This window comes from Mustela nivalis (assembly GCF_964662115.1).
Source record: "Mustela nivalis genome assembly, chromosome: 8".
Taxonomy (NCBI): domain Eukaryota; kingdom Metazoa; phylum Chordata; class Mammalia; order Carnivora; family Mustelidae; genus Mustela; species Mustela nivalis.
Window position 1 is genome coordinate 66,467,779 of NC_139027.1, and position 23,806 is coordinate 66,491,584.

General features: G+C 43.9%; 1 protein-coding gene across 5 annotated transcripts in view; it reads right to left on the reverse strand.

Annotated features, from left to right (window-relative positions):
* Positions 1–23,806, reverse strand: part of SPTBN1 (spectrin beta, non-erythrocytic 1) — a 195,985-nt gene that overhangs the window by 61,787 nt on the left and 110,392 nt on the right. For all 5 annotated transcript variants that reach the window (XM_082743544.1, XM_082743545.1, XM_082743546.1 and 2 more), the window contains one exon: positions 8,807–8,958. In XM_082743544.1, the coding sequence (XP_082599670.1) occupies positions 8,807–8,958 (152 nt within the window). The remainder of the gene's footprint in view (positions 1–8,806; positions 8,959–23,806) is intronic.

A 23,806-nucleotide genomic window follows, 5' to 3' on the forward strand; every position in this document is an offset into this window, starting at 1 on the left:
AAGGCTGGCTCCAAATGAAAAGGGGACACACTACCAAATGAGAATTTCCAAGTGGCAGTTTCATGAGGGTGATGTGGAGGGCTGAGAGAAAGGGTGTGACTCACTGAGAAGGATAAAGGAAAGGGCACTATGAGAGCAATGTAATTTGAATACCCCAATGTCTCTTCATTTTACCCAGTTCTATCCAACCCAAGCAGCTCTGGGAAGGTGAACATTTTGAATAAACAAAGCAAAAGATCAAGGCGCGCACACACACACACACACACACACAGAGGAAATTCTCTGTGGGTCTCCATCATCTACTGGGTCTAGAGCAAGCTCATGTCTCCACTGCCTGGCACTGGCCTTCCCGCCTTCTCATTTCTCAGTACAGCCCCTGCTAGCCTGGGCTGCACCTCAGGCTGATGATGCTTCCAGCTGTCCCAGGGCCTTTCCCTCTCATCCCTTTTCAATGACTGTGCACCTGACTAGGGAGACAGGGGCCCACTGACATGTGCTGTTTCAAACCCAAACTGTCTTGATGCCAAGGCCTGCAGAGCAATGAGGACAAGGCCATTCTACTAACTGTAGCACACGGTCCCCAAGTGTGCCTCGAAGGGGTAGCAAAGGTCATTTTCTAATGGAGGTTGAGAGAAACAGTGTGGATGGAATCAGGAGGGGCTACAGGGAGGAGGAAGGGAACAGGGAATAGATAAGGGGACTGTTGGTCTCTTCCCAAGCTCCATCAGGTATAACCACTATTATTTCAGACTTGATTTTGAAAAACTCAATCACAAACGCACAAGACCTTCCAAGCCTCTATTCTCTCTCTCTACAGCATCTCAGAGGAACCTATCTTCCTTTCCACACCCATATGGGTACAAGGAGTGAGTGGGCCAGGATGGTGATAAAGGTCCATTTCCCTGCAGGTTGATAGGTCTAATGCCACATCGCAGGGACCCCAGGGGATGCGACTGGCCATGCCAGAGGAGTTATATGGATGGTTCACTGCAGACCCAGATGCAACTCAAATCCCTGAAAAGCACCAACCATTGGAAATATCAGGGCATGAGACACAGGAAGGAAGTGCGGGTGGTGGGGAGCGGGGGGGGGGGGGGTGGAATTTAGACAAACCTCTTCAGGTAAATGATCAGACTCCTTCAAATGGTTAAAAAAACCAAACAAACCTCATGAACTTCTAAAAGGCAGGATAAAAAAGGGACGGTTTCAGCAATCACTCCTCTTTTATTTTGTAATTCTCCTTCCTGTGCAATATGCTTCTGTTGGACAATTCAACACAGAGGACAACAACTGTGCTGCTGAAATGCCTATATTCAAGTTACAATTTCACCACTTTCTAGCAAAGCAGAGCCTTACTTCTCAATTGTTTACCCATAAACTGGTAAGAATACCAATAATTATCTCAAAGGGCTGTTACATAAATGAAATGGTAAACTAATCATTATGGAGTTCTCAAACACACAAAATGGCTCTCTACCAGCAAAGGCACAAGTCTTTTCCTCCCAACAATTCTACTTAAGACAGGAAAAGGTGGGCTCCCTCCTCTCCCTGTGTTTAGATATAATACACCTCTCTGGAGAAAATAGGAAATATTTAGACTCTAGACACAAAATTCCCCACTAGGAACCTGAGAAGTTGATATACTTCAATTGAAAGGGAAGCTCAAAACCAGGAGCAACCGTGCCTCTAAACAGTGATGATGATAACTCCACTCTTCTATCTCAACCCCCCCAAATTAAATTCTAGACTAGAATGAAAATTAAAAGTGGTAGAGAAAAATGTGGCTGGGTGGTGTCCCGACGGAGGGGAAAGGATGTGAAAATACCCAAACCTCGACATTTTGGGCTTTACACACAGTAAGAACTCTGTGGTTCAAAGCTTGTTAGGAAACAAGTCTGAGAAACATGATTTACAGATATTTTAAATCTGATTACTGCGCTGTAGCTACTACTTCAAACCGGACAAAGTCGTGCACGGCAACAGCATGTGCACCTGTCACCTCGCTCACTTTGCCGCCCTCTTGTTTCTCAACCCCTTCCCCACCTTCCATCTCTGTTGAAGCTCACTCATCAGCAGTGGCCCATTCCCGCCTTCTATGCCAAAAGAAAAGACAAGACATGGTGAGGTTACAAGACTCACTAGTGGCACAGGAGGAGGGGGAGTAAGAACCAAGATGACAACTCAAGAGTACCAGCTGCCCGGTCTCCTGTTGGGTTTGCCCTCAGCACTTCTATACTGTTCTGGGGCACAAGAGCTGGGCAAGTTTAGGGAGCAATGATGACAGGAAATTAATTTTAGGAAGTATGAGTGATCTCACAGCACTATACCTTGAAACACACTGGTCATTAAAATGGCAGAGCCCCCAAATCTGAACATTCTTGTCTGCCCTGACTGCCCTCACCTTTGTGAGGGTGCTTGATGATGGTCATCACATTCGGTCCTCACAGAAAGACCATCAAATAACTACCACTTCACTGAGCAAACACTGTTGGACGAATGGGTGTAATCCATGCCACTAGTCCCTGCGTGGCGGGCACGGACTCCAGAGCTCACGCTCTTCCTGCTACAGCAAGAACCAAGAGTGGTGCACATTTCCACGTGAAAGGAAACAGACTCAGTTCCACCTGGCAGATAGTTTTCTTTTTCTTTTTTTTTTTAGTGCTATTTTTATATGACTAAACTTCCATCCTCTTAAAAGGAAAAGAGAGTTAACAATGGAGAAAACTAAACACAATGGAACTAGGGGGAGGGGTGCAGTCCTTAGTAATAAACACTTTCTCGAGGCAACACCCCAAAAGCAGTTGATTCTGCCAAGAAAAGGAGCATTTCCTGTCCCGCCTCCATTGATTACTGTCAAATTTCCACTGTGATGCTGGTGCATTCCCACCAAAACATGAGACTTTCTGTCCTGGAGGTCCCATTTGATGGGGCAGTCTGAAATGCATTCACATGGAGAGACGCTCCATCCCAGACCCATGTTGGATGCAGAAATGAGTGGCAGCTGTGGAGGCAGCAGCAGAACCGCTCCTCTGAGGAAATGCCCATTTTTACAAATCCTCCTTAAATCATTTTAACAAGCTTCCCTGCTCTTGCAAGCACTTTTCCTGTTTCCCTTCCCAAGGTCCCTTCTGGTCCCAAATCTTTATCAAGCACAGCTCTATCCTAGGCCTCACCCCAGACCCATCTATTTTCTGATTCCAAAGAAGGAATGGAAATTACAGAGCTAAAGAACCACCTCTAGCTCCTGGTGACATGATTCCAATGGCTTATGAGAACAACTTGTCCGAGCCCTGCCTCTGAGAAGCAGTGTGGCTTTGGGCAAATGCGCACGAGTAGACCCAGTGCCTTTAGAAAGCAACAAAGGAACTGGATGGTTCTCGGTCCACCATTCTGCCTCCCCTGCCTGCCCATCCTTGAGTTAGAGTCTCTTCTCCCCTGCAGGGTATCAGGATCTGCAGAACTACAGAGTAATCACAATGACAGGGCTTCTGTCAGAGCTTAGAGACAGCAAGGAGAACACAGATGTTTCCTAGAGCAATCTGGCCGCCTCCCTGAATAAAGAAGGAAGACATAGGGGAGGATGTCTGGCAGGGTATTTTGGTAGGCTCCCTGGGGGCTGGGCCACACTGTTCCACCCTGGAACCCTCACTCCCTCAGATTTTCTTCATGTGTGTCCCAAGTCACCTTGAAGCTACCTGGAGCAAGAGCTCTCCAAGGATTGCTGGGTGACAGAGTACCAGCCCTGGGAAGTGAGAGAGGCTGACTCTAGGATTCTACCTGCTGTGCACTAGCTGGATGGCCTGGCTGGCCACTTACTCTGACCCTCAGTACTTATGAAATGAATGGATCTAACTCTGTGGTCATGAAAGTCACTTCCAGCTATATAATACAATGGATGTGTTGGAGAGCGGAAGGCTTACTAACGTGCAAGGTGAATTCTCACAGGCCCACTGATTCCTTGCTCTGTTAAAGAGGAAAGAAACTAACTGGTCTCCACATACCAATGTGACAGACACTTGCTTATCTTTACCTTTTAATTAAAAATAGTTTGAACACGGACACACACACACACACACTCTCTTAAAACACGGCTCTACTTAATTCAGATGGTAGGATGAGAAGCACTGATTTCAAAATCTCCTCTAGTACAATACATAGCCAAACTCACTTCACACTAAGTCCCCAGTCAAGTTTTGATCGTTAATGAGTATAAACGATCCTTGTCCAATTAAAATTAAATAGTAGCACACTGTGCTGCATTAGGTCCTGCCTGTTTCCTTCACTGGCTGGGACCTCTCCCAATAAATATTTTCCTTCAGCAGAGCTCAGCAGGAAAGGAGGGCACCAACAAACAGGAGAGTGGACTGGAGTCCAGGTTCTATGACTTACTAGTGACACTGGCCCTGGGCAAGATCCTGGTCACCTCTGACTATTTCTTCCATAACGTCTAACTGTCTACCTCATTAGACTGTGAGAACTCAGTGAGATTGTGGACATGAAAGTATATACTAAAAAAGCAGACATGCTCAAGTTACCATCATCACTCTTTCCAAAAAACCTCCAATTTAGCTGGGATACTTTCCTACCCCAATTCCTTCCTACAGCCACCACCAAATATGCTCCTTACTCTCCCTCAGAACAGACGTCTGACCCTTATCTTCTCTACCATCCACACCTGAACACCTCTGTCTTGGATCCTGCTGAAACCCCACCCACTTGCCATCCAGAAGGCTTATTGCCCCTTCTGAACTCTAGGGCTCTGGGACCATTCACTTGGTACTTGATCGTGCATATCTATCCCCATTAATTCACTTTTTGTATTTAAGTTTGACTGCAATTTAATGGGGGTGGGGGGTTCTTCCATGGCTGGTTGTTCAAAACAAAAGAAAATTCTCCCAAACAAATGATATGACAAACAACAGGTAGACTCTCCGGCCAGTTCACAAAACCCCATTTCAACAATACATGCCAGTATGACTCTCCTAACAAAGGCTTTATGTAAAACTCCCCCAGTGCAGTTCAAAATGCGATTTAAGGCTTAACAAATCTCATGGTAAATCTATCTTCCCCACCTAGCTCAGCCTGTTTTGGCATTAATGGTGGCAAAGAAAAGAAAAATCCTGTTGTTGATTTCTCTTCTTTGATGCTGATTACCAGAGCAAGACAGAGTATCAGGAAAACAATAGGCAAGCAAAAACCAGTGCCATCTGCAATTGGAAATGGCAGCAGCTGGGCAGAAGGGCAGAGTGTTCAGAAAACCTTGTCTTCTCTGGGTCAGAGGTGAGTGCTCTGGGGGGAGGGTAGAGTATTCAGAAAACCTTGTCCTCTCTGGGTCAGAGGTGAGTGCTCTATCTGAGCAGGAACAAGGCAGAAAACTGGTGGCCTTACTTAGAACCATTCTTCACTTCTGAGGCCCATAAAGGAAAGGGGGCAGGCACAGGCAAGCCTCAAACCTGGGTTGTGACCTGTGGGCTCCACCTCACCCCCAAAGTCCAAGCCAGTATTATTCCAAGGCCCTGGGATCTGGGTGGGACCAATGATGAAGTAACTGACATAGGTTCTGTGGTCACAGCTTTGATCTGCTCAGTTGACGCGGAAGTTAAGGGTGGGTCTATATTTTTAAGGGAATTTTAAAGCAGCACCTTTAAGAATAATTATAGTCCATTGTAATTTCGGAGGAAGATATGGGGGAAAAAATGGTTTTTTTTTTAAGTCAACAACCCAAGCTCACCCAAGTATGAGAAAAGCTTCCTGGCTCAGCCTCAAAGTTCCCTCATTGCTCCACAGACCGAGATAATCTAAAGCAAAGACAAGGACATCTCCAGACACAGATCCTATCCAAGCCAGGACCACAGAAGGGGATTTCTGTCTTCTGACATTCCCAGTACAGCAGAATTGAGTGTACTGATAACCCAAATGCCTACTTAAAACGTGTTCAAATGTAACTCAAATTCTACCGAGATGGGGATGGGGTTAGGGTGGAATTGTTTGGGTCGTTAAGCTACTGTTTCTTTGAACTTAATAAAAATCAGACAAATTTCCTCCTCTGTAAAAAAGGATTACCCGACTCCAAGAATTTATTAATAAGGTAAACAGATATTCTAGTTCTTCAGACATTCATCTGTTATTCACTGCCAAGCTGATGGCAAGGCATGGGGCTAAAATACTGAGACACAGGTCCAGACAAAGGCAAATGTTTATGTCATACAGGGTCTGCGATCACTGGTGCAGAAAGTCCAGAGCTGACCGAATGCTATCCAACCATAAGCATTTAGCTGTGGACAAGAATTTACCCAGGCCTGGAAGCTCTAACCGCCTCATTAGTTTCATACTCTGAATATGCAAGGATCCTTTGGGATAAGCCCTCAAGAAGGTAATCTCCTACAGGGATGGTCTCTAACCGGAGCTCCCGCAGCCTCCACTCCCAACAGCAGAGAATAGTTTGTGCCCCCTCCAGAAAGTTCCATGAACAAAATAAACCACAGGGCTAAAGGGGCTGAAAATCTTCAATCTGAATGAATAAGAGCTTTAGGTCACTATGGTATCCTTATTTTTGGAATAAGAACATTAATCAGACTGCCTATAATCAGGGTTGGCTGTGCGAAATGAATAATGAAAGAAGTTAAGGCACTTGGGGGTTCACAAAGTAGTATGTCATTGCTAAACACAATTTCTGGCACTCACTGCCTAAGAGGTTGGAGATGGCGCCCATCCTATGTTCCTCTCCACCCTACTCTTCTAGGTCTCTGGGTGCCTTAAAAAAATTTTTTAAATATCTATATATATATTTTTAAAGAGCAAATAATGCGAGGAGTGGGAGGGATCGGCACATGAGTTAAGAATTATGCTTTGCTAGTTGCTGTCTTTTTCCCTACTGAAGTTTTTGTTACCCTGTTCAGAATAAAGGCAATGGGGCTGATCCCACTTGTTATGAGGAAGTTATTCAAGACACAATCTTCTTCATATTAAAGAATTATGGACCTTCAAAGGTGAACACTTTGCTCCCTGCAGCCTGGAAGACTGGACCCTACTGGAACCAAAATAAATGTTCAAATTAATTTCAAACCACATGACATTTAAATGATTTTTTTCAGTCATTTTCAAAAACAAGCAAAATAAAATCAGTAAATAATCACACTAGACTAAACATTTAAGAATAAAAGAAGGAGTTGAGAGGTATGGGGAAAAGTCTGCTTATAAAAATTAAATTTAGGGGCACTTGGTTGGCTCAGTTGGTAGAGCATGCAACTGGATCTTGGGGTTGTATGTTTGAGCCCCACATTGGGTGTAGAGGTTACTTAAAAATAAAATCTTTAAATAAAAACAAAAAAACAAACAAAATACCCCCCTAAATATTAAATTTAAAGGTACATATCACAATAATTTTACCCTAGGTTCTCACACAAGACACACTTCAAAAAAAAAAAAAAAAAAAAAACCACACCACAAATCAAAATGCAATAAATGATAGGATCCTGGGATTGAGCCTCACATCGGGCTCGATGCTGAGCAGAGAGCCTACTTCCTCTTCTCTCTCTCTGCCTGCCTCTCTGCCTACTTGTGATCTCTGCTTGCCAAATAAATAAATAAAATCTTAAAAACAAAACAAAAAAAACTACCTTCAGGGCAGCCACCATGGTCTTGGGAATAAGCCTCCTTTATTTTTTTAGTTTGTTTAGCTTGATGTAAAACTCTCAAAGAGGATGAGGTAATAAGACCTGCATGCTTGGGGAACCAAGAGCAGAGACAAAGCTCACTGGAGATGAGATGGGGCCTCACCAACTTTTCTAGGACTCTGTTCTTGAACAGAGGGGCAGGGAGGGAGAAAACTCTGTTTTAACCCAGGGTGAAGAGGCGGTTCTGTTGGTTGGCTAGTAATAGGGCAGCCCCTGTTGCTAGGCCCTATTGCAAGGTGTGTCAGTCTGTCTGCATACAGACCTGTGGGGCTGTTGAGTGACAGGGTGGAGCTCAAGTTAAAAATAAGGCTTTCTGGCAGTCCTGCCAACCAGCGGCGTCATAGTTTCCCAGTGATATCACTACAGATGTGGGGCTCTATCCCTAGGTGTCACCGTTTGGCTCAGTCCCACTACCACCTACGGAACTACATATGCTCTGGTACAATTTAGCACCTATTTTCAAATCAAGACCAGACAAAACCTGTTGGGTCAGTTACAGGGACTGCTTTAAGGTTCATATACACAAGTCACATCCGAGACAGCCGCAACAGCTCTGGGAAATAGAATGGGGACAGAACTTTCAGCGTAGGCTGGCAATTCCCCTGCCCAAAACAACACAGTGAACTGATCAGAAGCTCTGTGTTTCCAAGGAGATGACAAAACACCAGCCTCTTCCTCCACCCCCAAAATTAAAAGTATGCAAGGAAGAAGGCAAAAAACACCAGAGACTACTGAATTCAATTCTTGCCACCTTGTACGGCAGCTCAGATTTTCCAGAGAACCTGTAAGAAACAGATTTAAAATTATTCCATGACCTCGTGGGAGAGAGATTCATCTTGGAGCCAGTGCCCGAGTCTGGGGACACCAGCCAAGATATTTCAGACCAAGGGTAGTAACTTCACAAACTACCAGAACGAGGCCGTTTAATTACAGTTTAAGAACATCACATACACTCACAACGGTAACACAGGAGCTTTTTCCAACATGCGCATCTCACTTATTATCAAGATCATCCTTCTCAAAAACATCAATCATTAATTGCAAAATTCATCAGGAAGAAGCCCACACTTGATTTTTCAAAAACACTCTCTGACCTATGGTGCAAGTCACTTAGAAACAGACCCACTTACCAGCCTCTCTCCAGAGAGGACTTCCAGCAGCTTGATGAGCATCCGTCCATCTCGAAGGTCAGTGTACAGGTCTGTGATCCGGCAGGACACTCGGGCCAAGTGGGAATTGACCCACTTGGTGAAGGTCTTCTTCTGCACGGCTTCGCGTTCATCTGCAAGCAGAAGAGAGCTCCCTTTATCATCAGTTACAGCACGGCAGCAGCAGCTATGTGCTAGCGGGGTCACAAGACCCCAGAGGAAGAACAGGAAAACTACACGCTAATGAGACCTCAAATTAGCTCCTCTTAAGCATGATCAACTCTTCAAAATATTGGAACCATAGAACCCTTGAACACATCCAGGCCCCTAGACGTACCACCAGGAGAATATCCTTGCTCTCATTCATTCCATTTTCTTTGCTCTCTGATGAAGAGGCCAGAGGATACAGTAGATCACAGGGGAGGCCTGTACAGCCCTGCCCAGCAGCCTAATGTTTGGTAGTTTCTAATGTATATGTTGCAGCTATGATCATTCCTCCAAAAGGCATGTGTTAGGGAAGTACACAGTATATGGAGGGATACAGGGTAGAAAAGCTAAGGAAACAGTACGAAATTGCTTCCCTCATGTACAAAGGATCAGAAGATGGATTCACTCATGACCTCGATTTGTTTTTTTTGACCCCAAAGATTTTATTTATTTGCCAGAGTCACAGCGAGAACAGAGAACACCATCGGGGAGAGTGGGAGAGGGAAAAGCAGGCATCCTGCCAAGCAGGGAGCCTGATGCAGGGCTCTATCCCCGAAACCCTGAATCATGACCCAAGCTTAAGGCAGATGCTTAACAACTGAGACACCGAGGCGCCCCATGACCTTGATTTGTAATGACACTCTTATTTGTCAAGTCCCATGCCCCCATGAACAACAGAGAAAATGGCAGGCAACACGGTGAGATGCAAAAAGATCCAGCTAGGCACTAGGAGAGCAAAGCCTGGGCCCAAGGTTTTGCCAAAAATGTGCTGAAATACTGGGTTCAGGGTCCCCTTCCATAACATGGGTGGATAGCTATGATCTCCAAACTTCAACCATTCACTGAAAAGGCAACTGACAGCTTATGATCTAAAGTATGGTAGCAGAATAACGAAGTCATCCAGGAAACAATAGTTTTTCAAGCATCAGTGATCAAGTTCTGTCCAATTCAAAGCCTAAAACTCTAGACAGATCTGCCCAGAACTGGCCTTTCACATCCATACAAAGAGGCTTACAAACTTCTTGCCTCTGAACAATGTTCTAAATGCAGGCTGCTGAAACCTTCAACAGGGACACACAGAATGTACCCTGTACTCATTCGTACTCACTGTTTTCTACAGATATACTCTTTGTCAGCTATTCACCCCACTTCTGGTTCTTTAGCATGAATGTGTGCCAAAAGACCCTTCATGATCTATTCCTTCCAGTGTTAAGCCCAAACCCACCAAAGCTTATACATTCATCTATAAAAAAGAAAGCAGATCCCCCAAATTTTTTGTGTGTTTCACCACTACTAGGTGACAACTCAAAAGCAACCTTTGCTTACAGGCATGTACTGGCGGCCCAGGGGTCCCGGGCTCCCAGGTGGGCCAGAGCATCATGGGAGGTCTCCCTGGAAGGTGTTGAGGACGCCTCCAGCTACCCCAGCACAGGGAGGGAGCCAGGCAGAGCCCACAGCAGGTGAGCCTATACTGTGGAGAGCCTGGCAGGTAAGGCAGCTGGCCACCTGCTGCGGTGAGCTCAGCCTTTTTCTAAACAAACAGTCTGTCCAGCAGAAAAGAGGGCCTTTCCCTGGGACAAAGGCCAACCCAAAACAGACAAAGGATCAGAAAGGGCAGGACTGAGGGAACGAGAAATAGGTAGTAAGGGGCACAGTGTGGATGAAAAAGGAGCTGTACCAGTAACATCATGAGAAGTGACAGAGAGACGATCACATGCATTATTAATCACACAATCATCATGATGGACGGCAACTTCATGACACTGACACAAGGAGCTGCGTTTTTTTGGCTGAAAGTTGGGTGTTTTGAAAGAGGAGGTCCAGAACACAATACAAAGATATTAAGCTTCTCCTAAGTACACTTCACAGACGGCAAGTAACTCCTGGTTCAGATGTATTTAGGATCAACTAATTTTTTAAAATACATTTTATGTGCTACACTGGAGTCGGGAATGTCTTTAATAAAGCCCTTGATGGGTATCAAGGCTTTTATTAAAGGGTTTGGGCTCAAAGTCACTACCACACCCAGCCTATCAAGGGAACGAGATCAAAACAAAAATCTGCTTGGATTATGGTATTTCTAAATATACAAGCACAAAAGGTGTTCCTCAGCCAACTGTCACTCCTTTGGGTGAATCTCACATTACAGAAACACTCCTGGCTCCTTTTGGGTTCTGAATCAACAGACTCCTTTATGAGGGGATCCCAGAGACCTATTTCCAAAGACAGTAAGTGCACTCCCCCAGCACCCAGTTCTGAGAGTTACAGCCTAGCCCTGACTCTCCTCCCCCAGGAGGAGGCAGAGAGGCCACTCGTAGAGCAGAGCAGTGAGGGGAAATAAAACTGTTCCACACAGTCTGAGGATCTGTGTGAAGAGGGCTCCTCAGGTCCCCAGAAACTCCAGGAAGAAGGGAGAGAAGAACCTGAACAAAAATAAAAGGCGAGCAACAAGAGCTTGCTTTCTTGTCCTTATTCCTGCTTTCTTTTATGTTCCCCACATAGCCTATGAGCAGGCCTCAGGTCATGTAAGCGTGCCAAAGAAGTCACATAAGACCTAAGTTCTTCCAGCTCACACCACGCACTAGAAAAGGCAAGGAAGATTCCATCCAAGGACTGGACCAGAACCAACACTCTCATGGCACACTAGGGGCAGGAAATGGGCTCAGCAGTGACACACAAAGTCCAGTCAGCTAAGTATGTCCTCTTGCAATGGATGGCTTGGTGAAAAACATTTCTGAGGCCTGAAAGAGGGAAAGGGAGAGAAAAAAAATCTATCCAGCAGCCTAGCTGAGGATGAGGCAGCATGTCCTTGGGGACTCTGTCCTTTGTTCCACCCTTCCTGGGAAGGCACAATGACATCACCCCTGCACTCACAACCAGACGCCTGCCTGAGAAGGAGCAGGAGGCCGTTGGCACAGATGATGGAAGACAGTCCAGAGGCATGTTTCCAAGCCCGAGCTGCTGTCACTGTGCCAGAACTGTGTACAGAAGTGGTGGGAGGAGTCAAGAAAGGAGAGCCCATTTCCAGTTCCACCCGTATGAGGCAAATCTGATTAACAAGAAATGGGAGCCCTTACAAACTCCATACTGATTTGGTTATTTATTTATTTTTTTAAAAAAGAGTTTATTTATTTATTTGACAGACATCACAAGTAGGCAGAGACAGGCAGAGAGAGAGAGAGAGAGGGAAGCAGGCTCCTTGCCGAGCAGAGAGCCCGATGTGGGCTCAATCCCAGGACCCTGGAACCATGACCTGAGCCAAAGGCAGAGCCACACAGACGCCCCTGATTTGGTTATTTAGGCCAGTGGTTCTCATCTCCCCTCAGGACATGTAGCAGTCTAGTGACATTTTTGACTGTTGTGCCTGGGGGGGGATGGGTGCTCCACTGGCATCTAGTGAGTAGAGGCCAGAGATCTGGTAAACACCCTACAGTGCACGGACAGCCCCCACAAGGAATTATCCAGCTCGAAATGTCAGTGGTGCCCAGGCTGGGAAATCCTGGTATAGACATTCTGGGCTTCCACCAAAAGGAACTGGCGGATATCCGTGGTGTCTCAAACTGCAATTCCCAGACAGACAGAGAGACACGCATGAGTTGCGGGTGTTGTTCATTCATTACTCTCTTAGCTCACATCGAAGGCTTTGGGATCCTGATGGTCTACATGCTGGCCGCAGGAGGAGAAATCTCTGTACCTTCAACCCCACTCATCCCACAAAGCACTTATTACTTCTTTGCAAGAAAGAACAGTAGCAACTGCCACTGCCACTGCCTCAGCCTCAGCCTCCAGGACAACCACAGGTGTAGGAGGCTCTCTGGCCCCGTATGGCAGTGGGCATTTCTGCCCCTTAGGCCAAGTCATGTCTGCATCTGCTCCCAAGAAGTTGACATGGTTGAGCCTGACACTGGAGCAGGTTCCCTGTTCCTCCCTTCCCCAACCACCACAGCCCTGCCCATAACCTGGTAAGTGTTGCCTCCCAAAAACAGGCACCTCCACGGTCCTGATAAGCACCTCTCAGCTGTGCCAGTCCTTGCCCCCTCCCCCTCCACACTGTATTCATTTAGAGACTGACCTAAGGTCCCTCTAGCACTGGATGAGGAGGTGAAACACAAAGCTCGGGGCCTGGCATGTTGTAAATGCTCGCTAAATCAGCTCCTTCTCCTCTGGGCCAGCAGAGCAGTGCTCTCATCTGTTCAAACCAGCTGAGATCCAGGATCCTGGAGCCACATGCCCGCAGAGTGGAACAAGGCTTTAGAAGTCCTCTAAAACAACACTCTTCCAAAAGCAAAAACATCCCTGCTACTGTACCTGAGCTAGCTATTTAAAAATCCCAGAAAGGGGGGAAGCTATGTGTGTGGACATGGCCGTAGGTTGTTAACAGTCTTACTGAAAGAAAACAGCTTGTTCGTTCGTTCCTTCTTTCTTTCTTTTTATTTTTTTAAGATTATTTATTTATTTATTTGTCAGAGAGAGAGAGAGAGAGAGAGAGAGAGAGAGCGCACAAGCAGACAGAAAGGCAGGCAGAGGCAGAGGGAGAAGCAGGCTCCCTGCTGAGCAAGGAGCCCGATGTGGGACTCGATCCCAGGGCGCTGAGATCATGAAGGCAGCTGCTTAACTAACTGAGCCACCCAGGCGTCCCTTGTTCTTTCTTTCTTAAGATAACAATACATCACTGAGACTTACTATGTCCTAGGTAGGCAGCTATGAGCTTTACAGTTCCCACAGCTACTTCCACTGGCAGAATTAGTAATTTTCCAGGCAGGCTGGCTCCAAAGCCTGGGTTCTCAATCACGATGCAGTAATTTCCCCTAGCATGGCATTAAAACACAAAACCCAACAGGTTTCCATGATACAAGATCTAGAATCACCCACCATCTCACCATCCTAACCCAAGTCCTTATTTTGTGAAAGGGTCTGCTCCATCACTAGGTAACTCCAACTACTGGACAGTGTCTCTGTCCAGTCTAGATATGTCTCTATGGCCCAGCAAGGCTCACTCCACCTACAGAGCCACAGAGAATATAGGTCTCCCTACTTGTCCACATGAGGGCCTTCAGGTTCAAAAGTTCCTCACTGACCCCTCTTCACAATGAGCGGTACAGTGTGGTAGGCAGAGTAGAAACCAAGATCGTACCTGAGGACACAACTGCCCAATGGAAGGCAGGACCGGAGGCACTGCATTGCTAGCAGCCCAGAGACAGTAACGTGGGGAACCAGGTGAAGAAAGGGCAGAAGGAACCAGTGGGAGGGGGCCCGGTGAGTCTTTGTGCCAATGCAGGAGTGGGAGTCAGGAAAGACTAAAGCTACTCTCAAAATTAGCTTCCAAGACCCACTAATTCTACCAAAATGTCCTCAGAACCCTGAAAACCTAGGAACCGGGAGTGGCTCCAGGTGTTAAGATCTCTCCAGCTAATTATTTGGCCCCACAGGCTTGGAGAAAAATTAGCCAGCCACCTGGAAAGTGAGAACCACTGAGAAGCAGAAGAGAAAACCCAACCTTGAGTGAGTGGCAATACCAGCACCAGCTTCTGGTTCCTGAAAGGAGTGAATCGTAAGTAAAATTCTATGGCGCACTTTCTTTTTTTTTTTTAAAAGATTTCATTCATTTATTTGACAGAGAGAGATCACAAGTAGGCAGAGAGGCAGGCAGAGAGAGAGAGGAGGAAGCAGGCTCCCTGCTGAGCAGAGAGCCCGATGCGGGACTCGATCCCAGGACCCTGAGATCATGACCTGAGCCGAAGGCAGCGGCCCAACCCACTGAGCCACCCAGGCGCCCCTATGGCGCACTTTCTTGAAAACAGACTGGTAAGATGGCATGCCTGCAGTTACACTGTGATGCACGTGCACAGCAACTCTGTCAGGGAGGTGGAACACGAGAGGTATCTCCACCACAGCTCAGGGTTCGGGGAGGACAAGTGCACTTGGCATCAGCAGCCCAGAGAGCCAGAGCTGGCATATACTACTGGGTGTCCTTGGGTGTTTCTCTGTCTCTTCCACTGCTCAGTCAGGTTAAAGCGAATCAGGATGCATGCTTGGCTACACCGTCTTCTTTAAGTACCTAGATTCACTGTCTTTGGGTTTTGATAAATAACTTTAAAATTTTCAGCAGATGGCTTAGGGAAAACAGATGAAATATTTATAACAGAAAACATTTTTGCCCAATTTTAACCAAACGGCTGTGAATATCCTCTCCATCTTCATCCCCTTCAAAGCACATAATTGACTTCTGTGCTTTTGAGGAATGACCATCATCAATACTGGAAAACTGTAATGCTTCAAGATTTATTTACTCTGGGAAATCTGCTGTAATTGGAAAAATGAACACCATGCTAGGGTAAGTTAAGCTAAAGGAGATAGAAATAGCTTTGATGAACAGAAGAGCATTGTGCGATGGAAATGATTGTATAGCATCTCTTGGCAACAACCCATGCACAGAGTGCTAAACACAACCACATTCACCATATGCCACAATTCTGGCTATGAAAAGGGATGGGAGCCGGGGTGAAGAAAGGCCCGAAGGCATGGGACATTTATGGATGGAAAATAAAGGAAATACAGAAATAGGAACTGACAAATGACCCCTCAAAGACTAGATTTATACCTGGTTGCAAAGAGAAGATCTTTCTTCTACTTTTCAAATAGTCTGAACCTGCTGGTATAACCCAAGAATATTTTCTTACCAGGATCCTCTTCAATTATGCTAAGATAGTAGCCTATCTTTTTATTTATTTATTTATTTAATTTATTTATTTTACAGAGAGAGATCACAAGTAGGCAGAGAGGCAGGCAGAGAGAGGAGGAAGCAGGCTCCCTGCTGAGCAGAGAGCCCTATGCGGGACTTGATCCCAGGACCCTGAGATCATGACCCGAGCCGAAGGCAGCAGCTTAAACCACTGAGCCACCCAGGCGCCCTGATAGTGGCCTATCTTAAGGAATAGGTGGCAAATGTGCAATTTTTCTCTGGATAGACTGATAGTTATGGTAGGTGTAGATGTGGGTTCACAGTAGGAATTGAGAAACAAGGACAGAAGCTGAGAAGTAATCAAAAGGAGGCGATGGAGCAAGCATCCCATGAACACAGCCCCATGAATGGCTAAATTATTTAAACGGACAATATTATAACTGTCTGGGTAAGGGCTAATCTGAAGTTGAGAGTGTTAATAAGCTTGAGTATTTACAAAGCACCTACCATATGTAGAACTTTGTGTCTAAGTCAAGGTCCCCTGCCTTCAATAAACTAGTTAGTCTAGCTGGGGAAGCAAAATGAAAAGTCAAAAAATAACAAAAGATATTACAAAATAGTACAGGATCAGCTTCCAGGACAATCTTTTCAAGATGTATTTCTGGGTGTTTAGAAGAAAAAGCTCACTATAATTAGGATGGTTTCAGGTCCCATCTTTCAACAATTACTGAACTCCGTCATGCCTTTCTCATTCTTACCCATCTTTTTTTTTTTTAATGTTTTTATTTATTTAAGTAGTCTCTACACCCAACATGGGGCTGGAACTCGGGACCCTGAGGTCAAGAGTCATATGCCCTACTAACTGGACCAGCCCCAGGCACCCCTCATTTTTACCCATCTTAAGCATTACAGTTGTAGTCACCTTCCCCAAACAGTGGTTTCTCAAAGTCACACCACTGTACCAAAAAAACTTTCAGCGGCTTCCCGCCATCCACAAGACAGTCCAAAATGCAGAGATGAGAATTCAAGGGTCCAGAGAAGGCACCCTTTCCTCTGGGATCCCTCAACACATCCACAGGTCTTATGTTACATTCCAAATTCTCCCAAATTCTCCCATGCACATTTCTTTGTTTACACCATTCTCTGAACCTGGAAGGCCCTTCCTCCTCTCTTATCTTTCCTTGAGACCCCAGGGCAAGATTAGCCTTTCAACAAACCCTCATTTGATGGGATGTCATCTGTTTTTATCACATATCCTGTACGCTTTTTCTCAACTAGCCTGTAATTGCCCCCAGGAAAAAGGACTCCATTCTACATCTGTTTAGTGCCTCACAGTATATACGCCTGGCAGAATGAGTACACAACAAACATTTGTTGAATGAACCAGCAACCTTGCAATGCCCAACAAACAGGCGCTCAATAAAGCCTGCTGCTACTACTGGTGGTCCTGCTGAAATTACTGAGGAAAGAAATTTCAAATCACAAACTTCTTAGGTTTTCAAATCACAAAAACCTAAGTTAAATGTTACCACCATACAACAACGAAAACTCTTTCATAACTGAATTGCTTCTTGCAATTGTTCCTCAAGGTCTGATAAATGATAATAATGCAATTTTGTGGCATGGTCTTTCAGAATAAAAGGGGTCCAAAACTAACCTGAAAAGTTTGAGAAGTTTTTATTTTTCATTTTGTTTTGTGTCAATTGCCATCACATACTGAGGCAGCAAAATACATAAGGGTGTAATTATAACATTACCTTAACATGACCAAATTGGACAATAGTCACAAGACTTAATTTATACTAATTTTAACAATTTATCCATTAAAGCTCAATTCTTGAGTTGTAAAAAAAAAAAAAAAAAAAAAAAAAGAAAGGGGATCTTAATTCAAAACAAAAGACTACAGTAGGGTGGAGTTCCCATATGTGCCTTGGCTTGAAAAAATAAATCATTTCCCATGAGCAACATGCAAAACACATAGAGCAGGAAACCGGAAACAGGCAACTGGCTGTATTGATAATAGAGAATCAAACTGTTATCTTGAGGCAGCAAAAGGAAGGAAACTAATCTTTTGACCAAAGGCCTCCCTGTGACGGGTTAGTCTGCGTGCGGGCGGTCCTTTAATTTGTTTGCTAATCTGTATATAAATAGAACTTCAGTTAAAATATTTTTCCTAACAGTTTAACCTGCTTCACGGACAAAACACATGAAAACATCTGTTCTAAATGCATGTGCGGCAAATATGCAATTCTCTGCTAACACTTAACAGTCTGATATGCAGACTACAGAACAACTGTGAACTCTCTATAACCTTGCACCTACAATTTACATCAGTGGAACAGGCCCTGCTTGTGGCTTATAGCAGGTCTTTTTTTTTTTTTTTTTTTTTTTTGAGTAGCCCAGCCCAATTCTGTCAACTGGAAACTAAGGCATTGCAGAGGGAGACTCACAATAATGAGCTGAGAAAGAAGTCTGATTCCCAGGGGTCCTGCCTCCCAGTCAAGGTCATCGCTTCAAGGCAAGCCCCTTAAAGTCACAATCCACAAAAAGTCAAGACTGTGGAGGTGGCTAAGATGATGGATGGTAGGAGCGAACTCTGAAAGCAAATGGCCGTTGGAATACCACTGGCTCTTCTCAACAAGGGCAAAGCGGAGAACTAAGGTGAAGTAAGTAGTGTAATATGCCAAAACGAGGAAGGAAAATTAAATGCCTTTAAAAAAGAGAAAAATTTCACTTATATGTGTAAACTAAAAAACAAAACAAATGAGTAAAACAAAAAGCAGACACAGACCCATCAACAGAGAGAACAAAGTGATGGATGCCAGAGGTGGGATGAGCAAATGGGTGAAGGGGTGTGGGAGTCCGGCTTCCAGCTATGGAATGAATGAGTCAAGGAAATAAAATGCACAGCACAGGGGATACAGTCAATGGTACTCTAACAGTGCTGTGTGGTGGCAGATGGTAGCAACATCTGAGTGAGCAAAGAATAACCTACAGAGTTGTCGAATCACTGTGTGTCAACTATACTCAGAGGAATAAAAATAATAAATAAATAAAACCAAATTTATCAAATCACTCTAATTTCTGGGGAAATTCACACCTTGATAAGAGTATTAGATGAACTTGGAAATGTATGTTAGTGTTTTATATGTATTTTAAAATATTAAAAGGCTTCACAGGAAAAAATACAAGTAAATGATAAAAGGAAATGATTGGTTCCAGTGCAAAACAATCCATCAATGAAGCTTATTTTAAAAAAGAATGTTATTTAATTTTACTAAAAATCTGAATTGTACATAATTTTCCAGGAAGGCAACTATTAAGTAATACCGAATTTTATTATACTGTCTAACAAATTACTGTCAGTACCCCAATTCACATTGGTGATTCCAAAGGAATTACTACAGCTGCCACAGTAGCAACAATAACATATTAAATTTATTGAGCCCATGGGCCAGAACCTCTTCTGCTTTAAATCTATTGATTTATTTAGACCCACTGTTATTAAATATATTTATTATTATTCCAAGCTTACACCTGAAGAAACAGAGGCATCCTGTGCCAAAGGTTACACAGTCATTAATGATTATAACCAGTAGGCTTCATAAGCCTTGGGCAAAGGGATTATAATGGATTGAGTAACAATACCTCATTTAATTGACACCAATAACAGATTCCCCCCCACACACAATATTTAAAATAAATGCAACTTAAACCTTGGAAGTTTGTAATTTGTAACTGTGTTTTGATAAAGATGTTTCTGAAATTTGTTACATATGTCTTAATCAGCAAAATATGATAGAGGAGCCTGGGTGGCTCAGTTGGTTAGGTGGCTGACTTCAGCTCAGGTCATGAGCTTGGGGCTCTGGGACCAAGCCCTGTGTCTGGCTCCCTGCTCAAGCAGGAGTCTGCTTTTCTCTTTCCCTCTGCCCCACCTCTATCTCAAATAAATAAAATCTTAAAAAAAAAAAAAAAAAAAAAAACACCAAAAAACCCAACAACCAAATATGATAAAGTTAAAAAAAAAAGGACATCTCAAGAAATATCCAGAAACCATTTACTAAATTGATCTGAAACTGGGAGGCACATTTCAAAGTTCCTTCACAGGCAAGAAGCACATCATGAGCCTGACATTCCAGCAGGAAACAGCCTGAAGCTGCAGCCGGGGAGAGTCTGCAGGACCAAGGATGAAGTCAGTCCTACAGGGCTCCCCAGAGCTGGTGGATGCTGGGTTAGGGTCATCATTAACTTCACCTGGCTCATTAAAACGTCAGTGCTAACTAGATGAGGCACAGAAAGAATCTGCTGACTTGCCTGAGGGTATGTGAGTAGCAAAAGCACATCCAGGATTAGAACCCTCATCTGTGTGAACCCTGAAGAATCCCAAAGCTCCTCCTCACACCACCATCCCACACTTCCTGAGGAAAATAAGGTATTACCCTCCCAAAACAATACCCCCTCACTCAGGTCAGCTCCTTTGTGACTGAAAAGATCAACTGAAAATAGGAAAGAGCAAACTCTGGCCTATAGCCTGTTTTTGTACAGCCTAGGGACTAGAATATTTTTTCATATTGGGGGTGATGGGGGTGTACTGAAGGAGAAATGAGGAGATATGCTAGAGACCCTATGTGGCCTGCAAAGGCTAACAGAGTTAACTACCTGGTCCTTGAAGTTTCATCAGTTCCTCGTTTAAAAAATTTTAGAGTATCAATAGTCCTGGACTCCCCTTGTTGGTTTCCATTTTCAAATAAAATCAGCTTAGCAAATATGCACTGAAGACTTGCTAAGAACAAGATACCGTGTCGGGGACCATTTGAATTTCTACTATTAAACATGCTCACATGACAGAGCAGCCAGGGGGTGCACGTGAGAGCACCCAGACGGGCCCTCTCCCCTCCCTTGCCTCGGAGTATTTTCATTGAAACAATAGAATTAAAAGTGCTATCCCAGTAGTCAGGAGGGACACAACACAGTGGACACCGCAGGCCAGAACTCAAGGCTGCACTTTAAGGATGAGGGTAAGTCAGGAGGCTTGAGGCCAGGTTTCCCAACTTCCTACTTCCCGTGTGCACAAGCTTCAGGTCCTTGGTTCTTATCCTGATATAAACTTTATTCGCCATCACCTCTCCACCCCCATTCTCCCTGGAAGGAAGCTAAAAAATATGAAGTCCCAGGTAGATAAGGGTAATTTGTAGTATCCTCAAAAGGTGGAAAAAGCTTGGAACTAAACAGACCCCACATCTTTAAGTAGCCAACTTATATGGGAGAATGCTAACATTCATACAGACTAAGACAGGATTTTTTAAAGGACAGTATGGTAACATAATGGGTACACTAAAACTTCATAAAGCTGATTTAATTGCCATATATGAGGGGAGGGGATTACCTTTACTTAGCAACAATTAAAGCAGCAGTAAATAATATATCTTATCCAGGTCATCATGTGGCACACAAATTCACTGGTGAAAATAAAATCCCTTCATTTTCAAGGCTTAAGGTAGGGTTTTATTACAGGAGCCTTGGGAGTAAGCAGGGGTAGTGAGAATTAGAATTTATTATGTTTCTTCTTTCATGCAATGCACACAAAGGGTTGCCATACTATTCTATGGACAATGCAGCTGGTTTGAGCCAGTGTATTAAAAATCAAATAGCGTGCACCCTGGCCCGTGCTTATGATATTCTCTCTCCTCCAGTTTTCCAGATTTCTTAGGGTCAACAATGCAAGGAGAAAAACAGAATTCTCTTTCGTAACCTAGAGTTATATTACTGTAAGAAATTCAAGATTCAAAAGGATACCCTGTACCTCAATGCTTTCAGAAAGGCTGATGCTGCCACCAGGCTATGGCACCAGTTCTAGCCATTGAGAATAGTTTCTGATAGCTGTCCTATTTGAGGAAGATGTCCAACTTATCTCTAATTCACTATTCCAGAGAGCTAAAGTCTAAGAAACTCTTTTTTATAAAATCAGAGACACACAAAGATAAGAAGGAGGGACAAAGACCCAAAGGTCACCACAAAGTAGTCTGTTTTTCATGGATGAAACAGTACTTACTAACATGATCATTTCCTAAATGAATCAGTTGTGGAAATGCCCCTCTAAAATAATCTATCATGGAAGTCCTCCCAATAGTTATATCTGTAAATTGAATCTGCAAAGGATTACCGTTTGAGACAAAGAATGTTACAGTGATGCCAAGTTATCACTTAGAACTAGAATTAGGACAAGGTTCCAATTAACGGGAAATTATATTTAAAAACAAATAAATGTAAACACTAAAGAATTTAGAAACTGGCTTCTGCCCTAAAGATCATTACCATTTTGTCACCTAAACCCCTTTGGCAGCAACCATGACTCCCTATAGAAACTATCAGGGTTGAAATGGAAGACTGAGAAGTTAAATAAGATTGTTTCAACTTCCAGGCCAAACTCCAAAATTACAACTGTAATATGCAAGTAAGCCCAAGGCTTCACGTGTTTGGAGGAGAAGATGTCCAAATTATAGTTGTGTATCAGAAACAGCTAATGGTTGTGACAGGATTTTTTTTTTTTTTTAAACACTAAGTTGTAAAGATAAGCCACTTTCTGGACTGAACTAAAGAATTTTTTAGTTTAACACAATTTTCTAAGTGATAGCCTAGTGTATCAAACCAAAATTTTCACTGCTCATTGAGTGTTCTTCATTCAGGAAGTAATTTACTGAATGATAAGCTCTGACCAATCCTCGGTTATGTATTTGAACTCAGCCAACTATTTCACTGACTACAAAGTGATTCCATGTAGAATAGCACATGTTCTACACTAGTACCCAACATTCAGCCACACAGTCCTCCTCTCATTTTTGTTTCCTCTTGGGTTAATCTATTAACCAATGAACAGCCACTTATTAAGTAACTGGTCTGAAGGCACTGGGAAAGGCGCCAGACAGCAGTCAGAGCTCTCTTCCAAAATGGTAAGAAATTTTAAATTCCTTGAGAATTCACAGCGTTCAAAAACTGATGTCCACACTCAACCACCATTTAGTCACTTTTAAGCTCTATTAAAATGAAAAAGAGAAAGTTATCACTCACAGGGTCAAACCCTGAAAAACAATTCTGGTAACTTCCTTTGTGGCTTTACTCAACCTCACACACAGAATAGTTACACAAGATTTCTTATAAAGCCAAATATTACAGAGTTTTGGCAGGCAAATCCCATAAGTACACAATGTACATTCCCTTGTTTTAATAAAGGACAAAAAAACTGGAGAAGAACAGACTTTGAACTCAGTCCCTATGATGACCTGGTCAACAGTGTGGGTGGCACCAAGGGCTCCCTCACCCTAATCAAAGGAGGACAGGGCAGTTCATATTAGTTTTGTTTTGTTTTTTTGTTTGTTTGTTTGTTTTAAATCAAAACCTATTCTTCATTGATAGGAACTCTCATCAAAGCTTTAAGTGCAGTTTCATTAAGACAGTGCCCCAAGTGTGATGTAGACCATACTGAATCTTCCTAGCTTACAGCTAGTTATCTACCTTAATTCTTTCATGTGAAAAAAAAACAACAAACGGGGAGGAGCAGGGGCATAAACAGGGAGCCAGGTTCTTCTGTTGTTCTATTTGCTGTGGAAACATAAACCTGTTGCACAGTATTGCTTAACCTAAATGCAAATCCCTTCCCACAACACAGCAAGTCTATCTTTACAATATCCCTGAATGTGCCCCCACATGCAGTACCCCCACCTCAGGACCCTCCCTCCCATCTCCATAAGCAAGGCTTTATCTCCCACCCCACAGAGTCCGGTCCTTATAACAGGTGTAGGGACCCGGCTGTTTGTAGCACTGCCAGTCTATGGAGGTAATGGGGAGGGTAAAGCAACCCTGTCACAGGAGAAGTATTTCTGCTGTTACTTAGATACGCCCGGAAAGCTGAATGCTATGGCTGATTTGTTCTTCAGGGACATTTTATTGCTTAATGAAGACTTTTTAGTTGTTTCTTCTCAACAGTCTGTATAAAGATAATAATCTTGGAACTGGGTGGGAAGGGCTCAAAGCCCACAGATATTCTGCTGAGGTGGAAGAAGTTCCACTTACAGGGCTAGGTCGGAGTAGGCAAA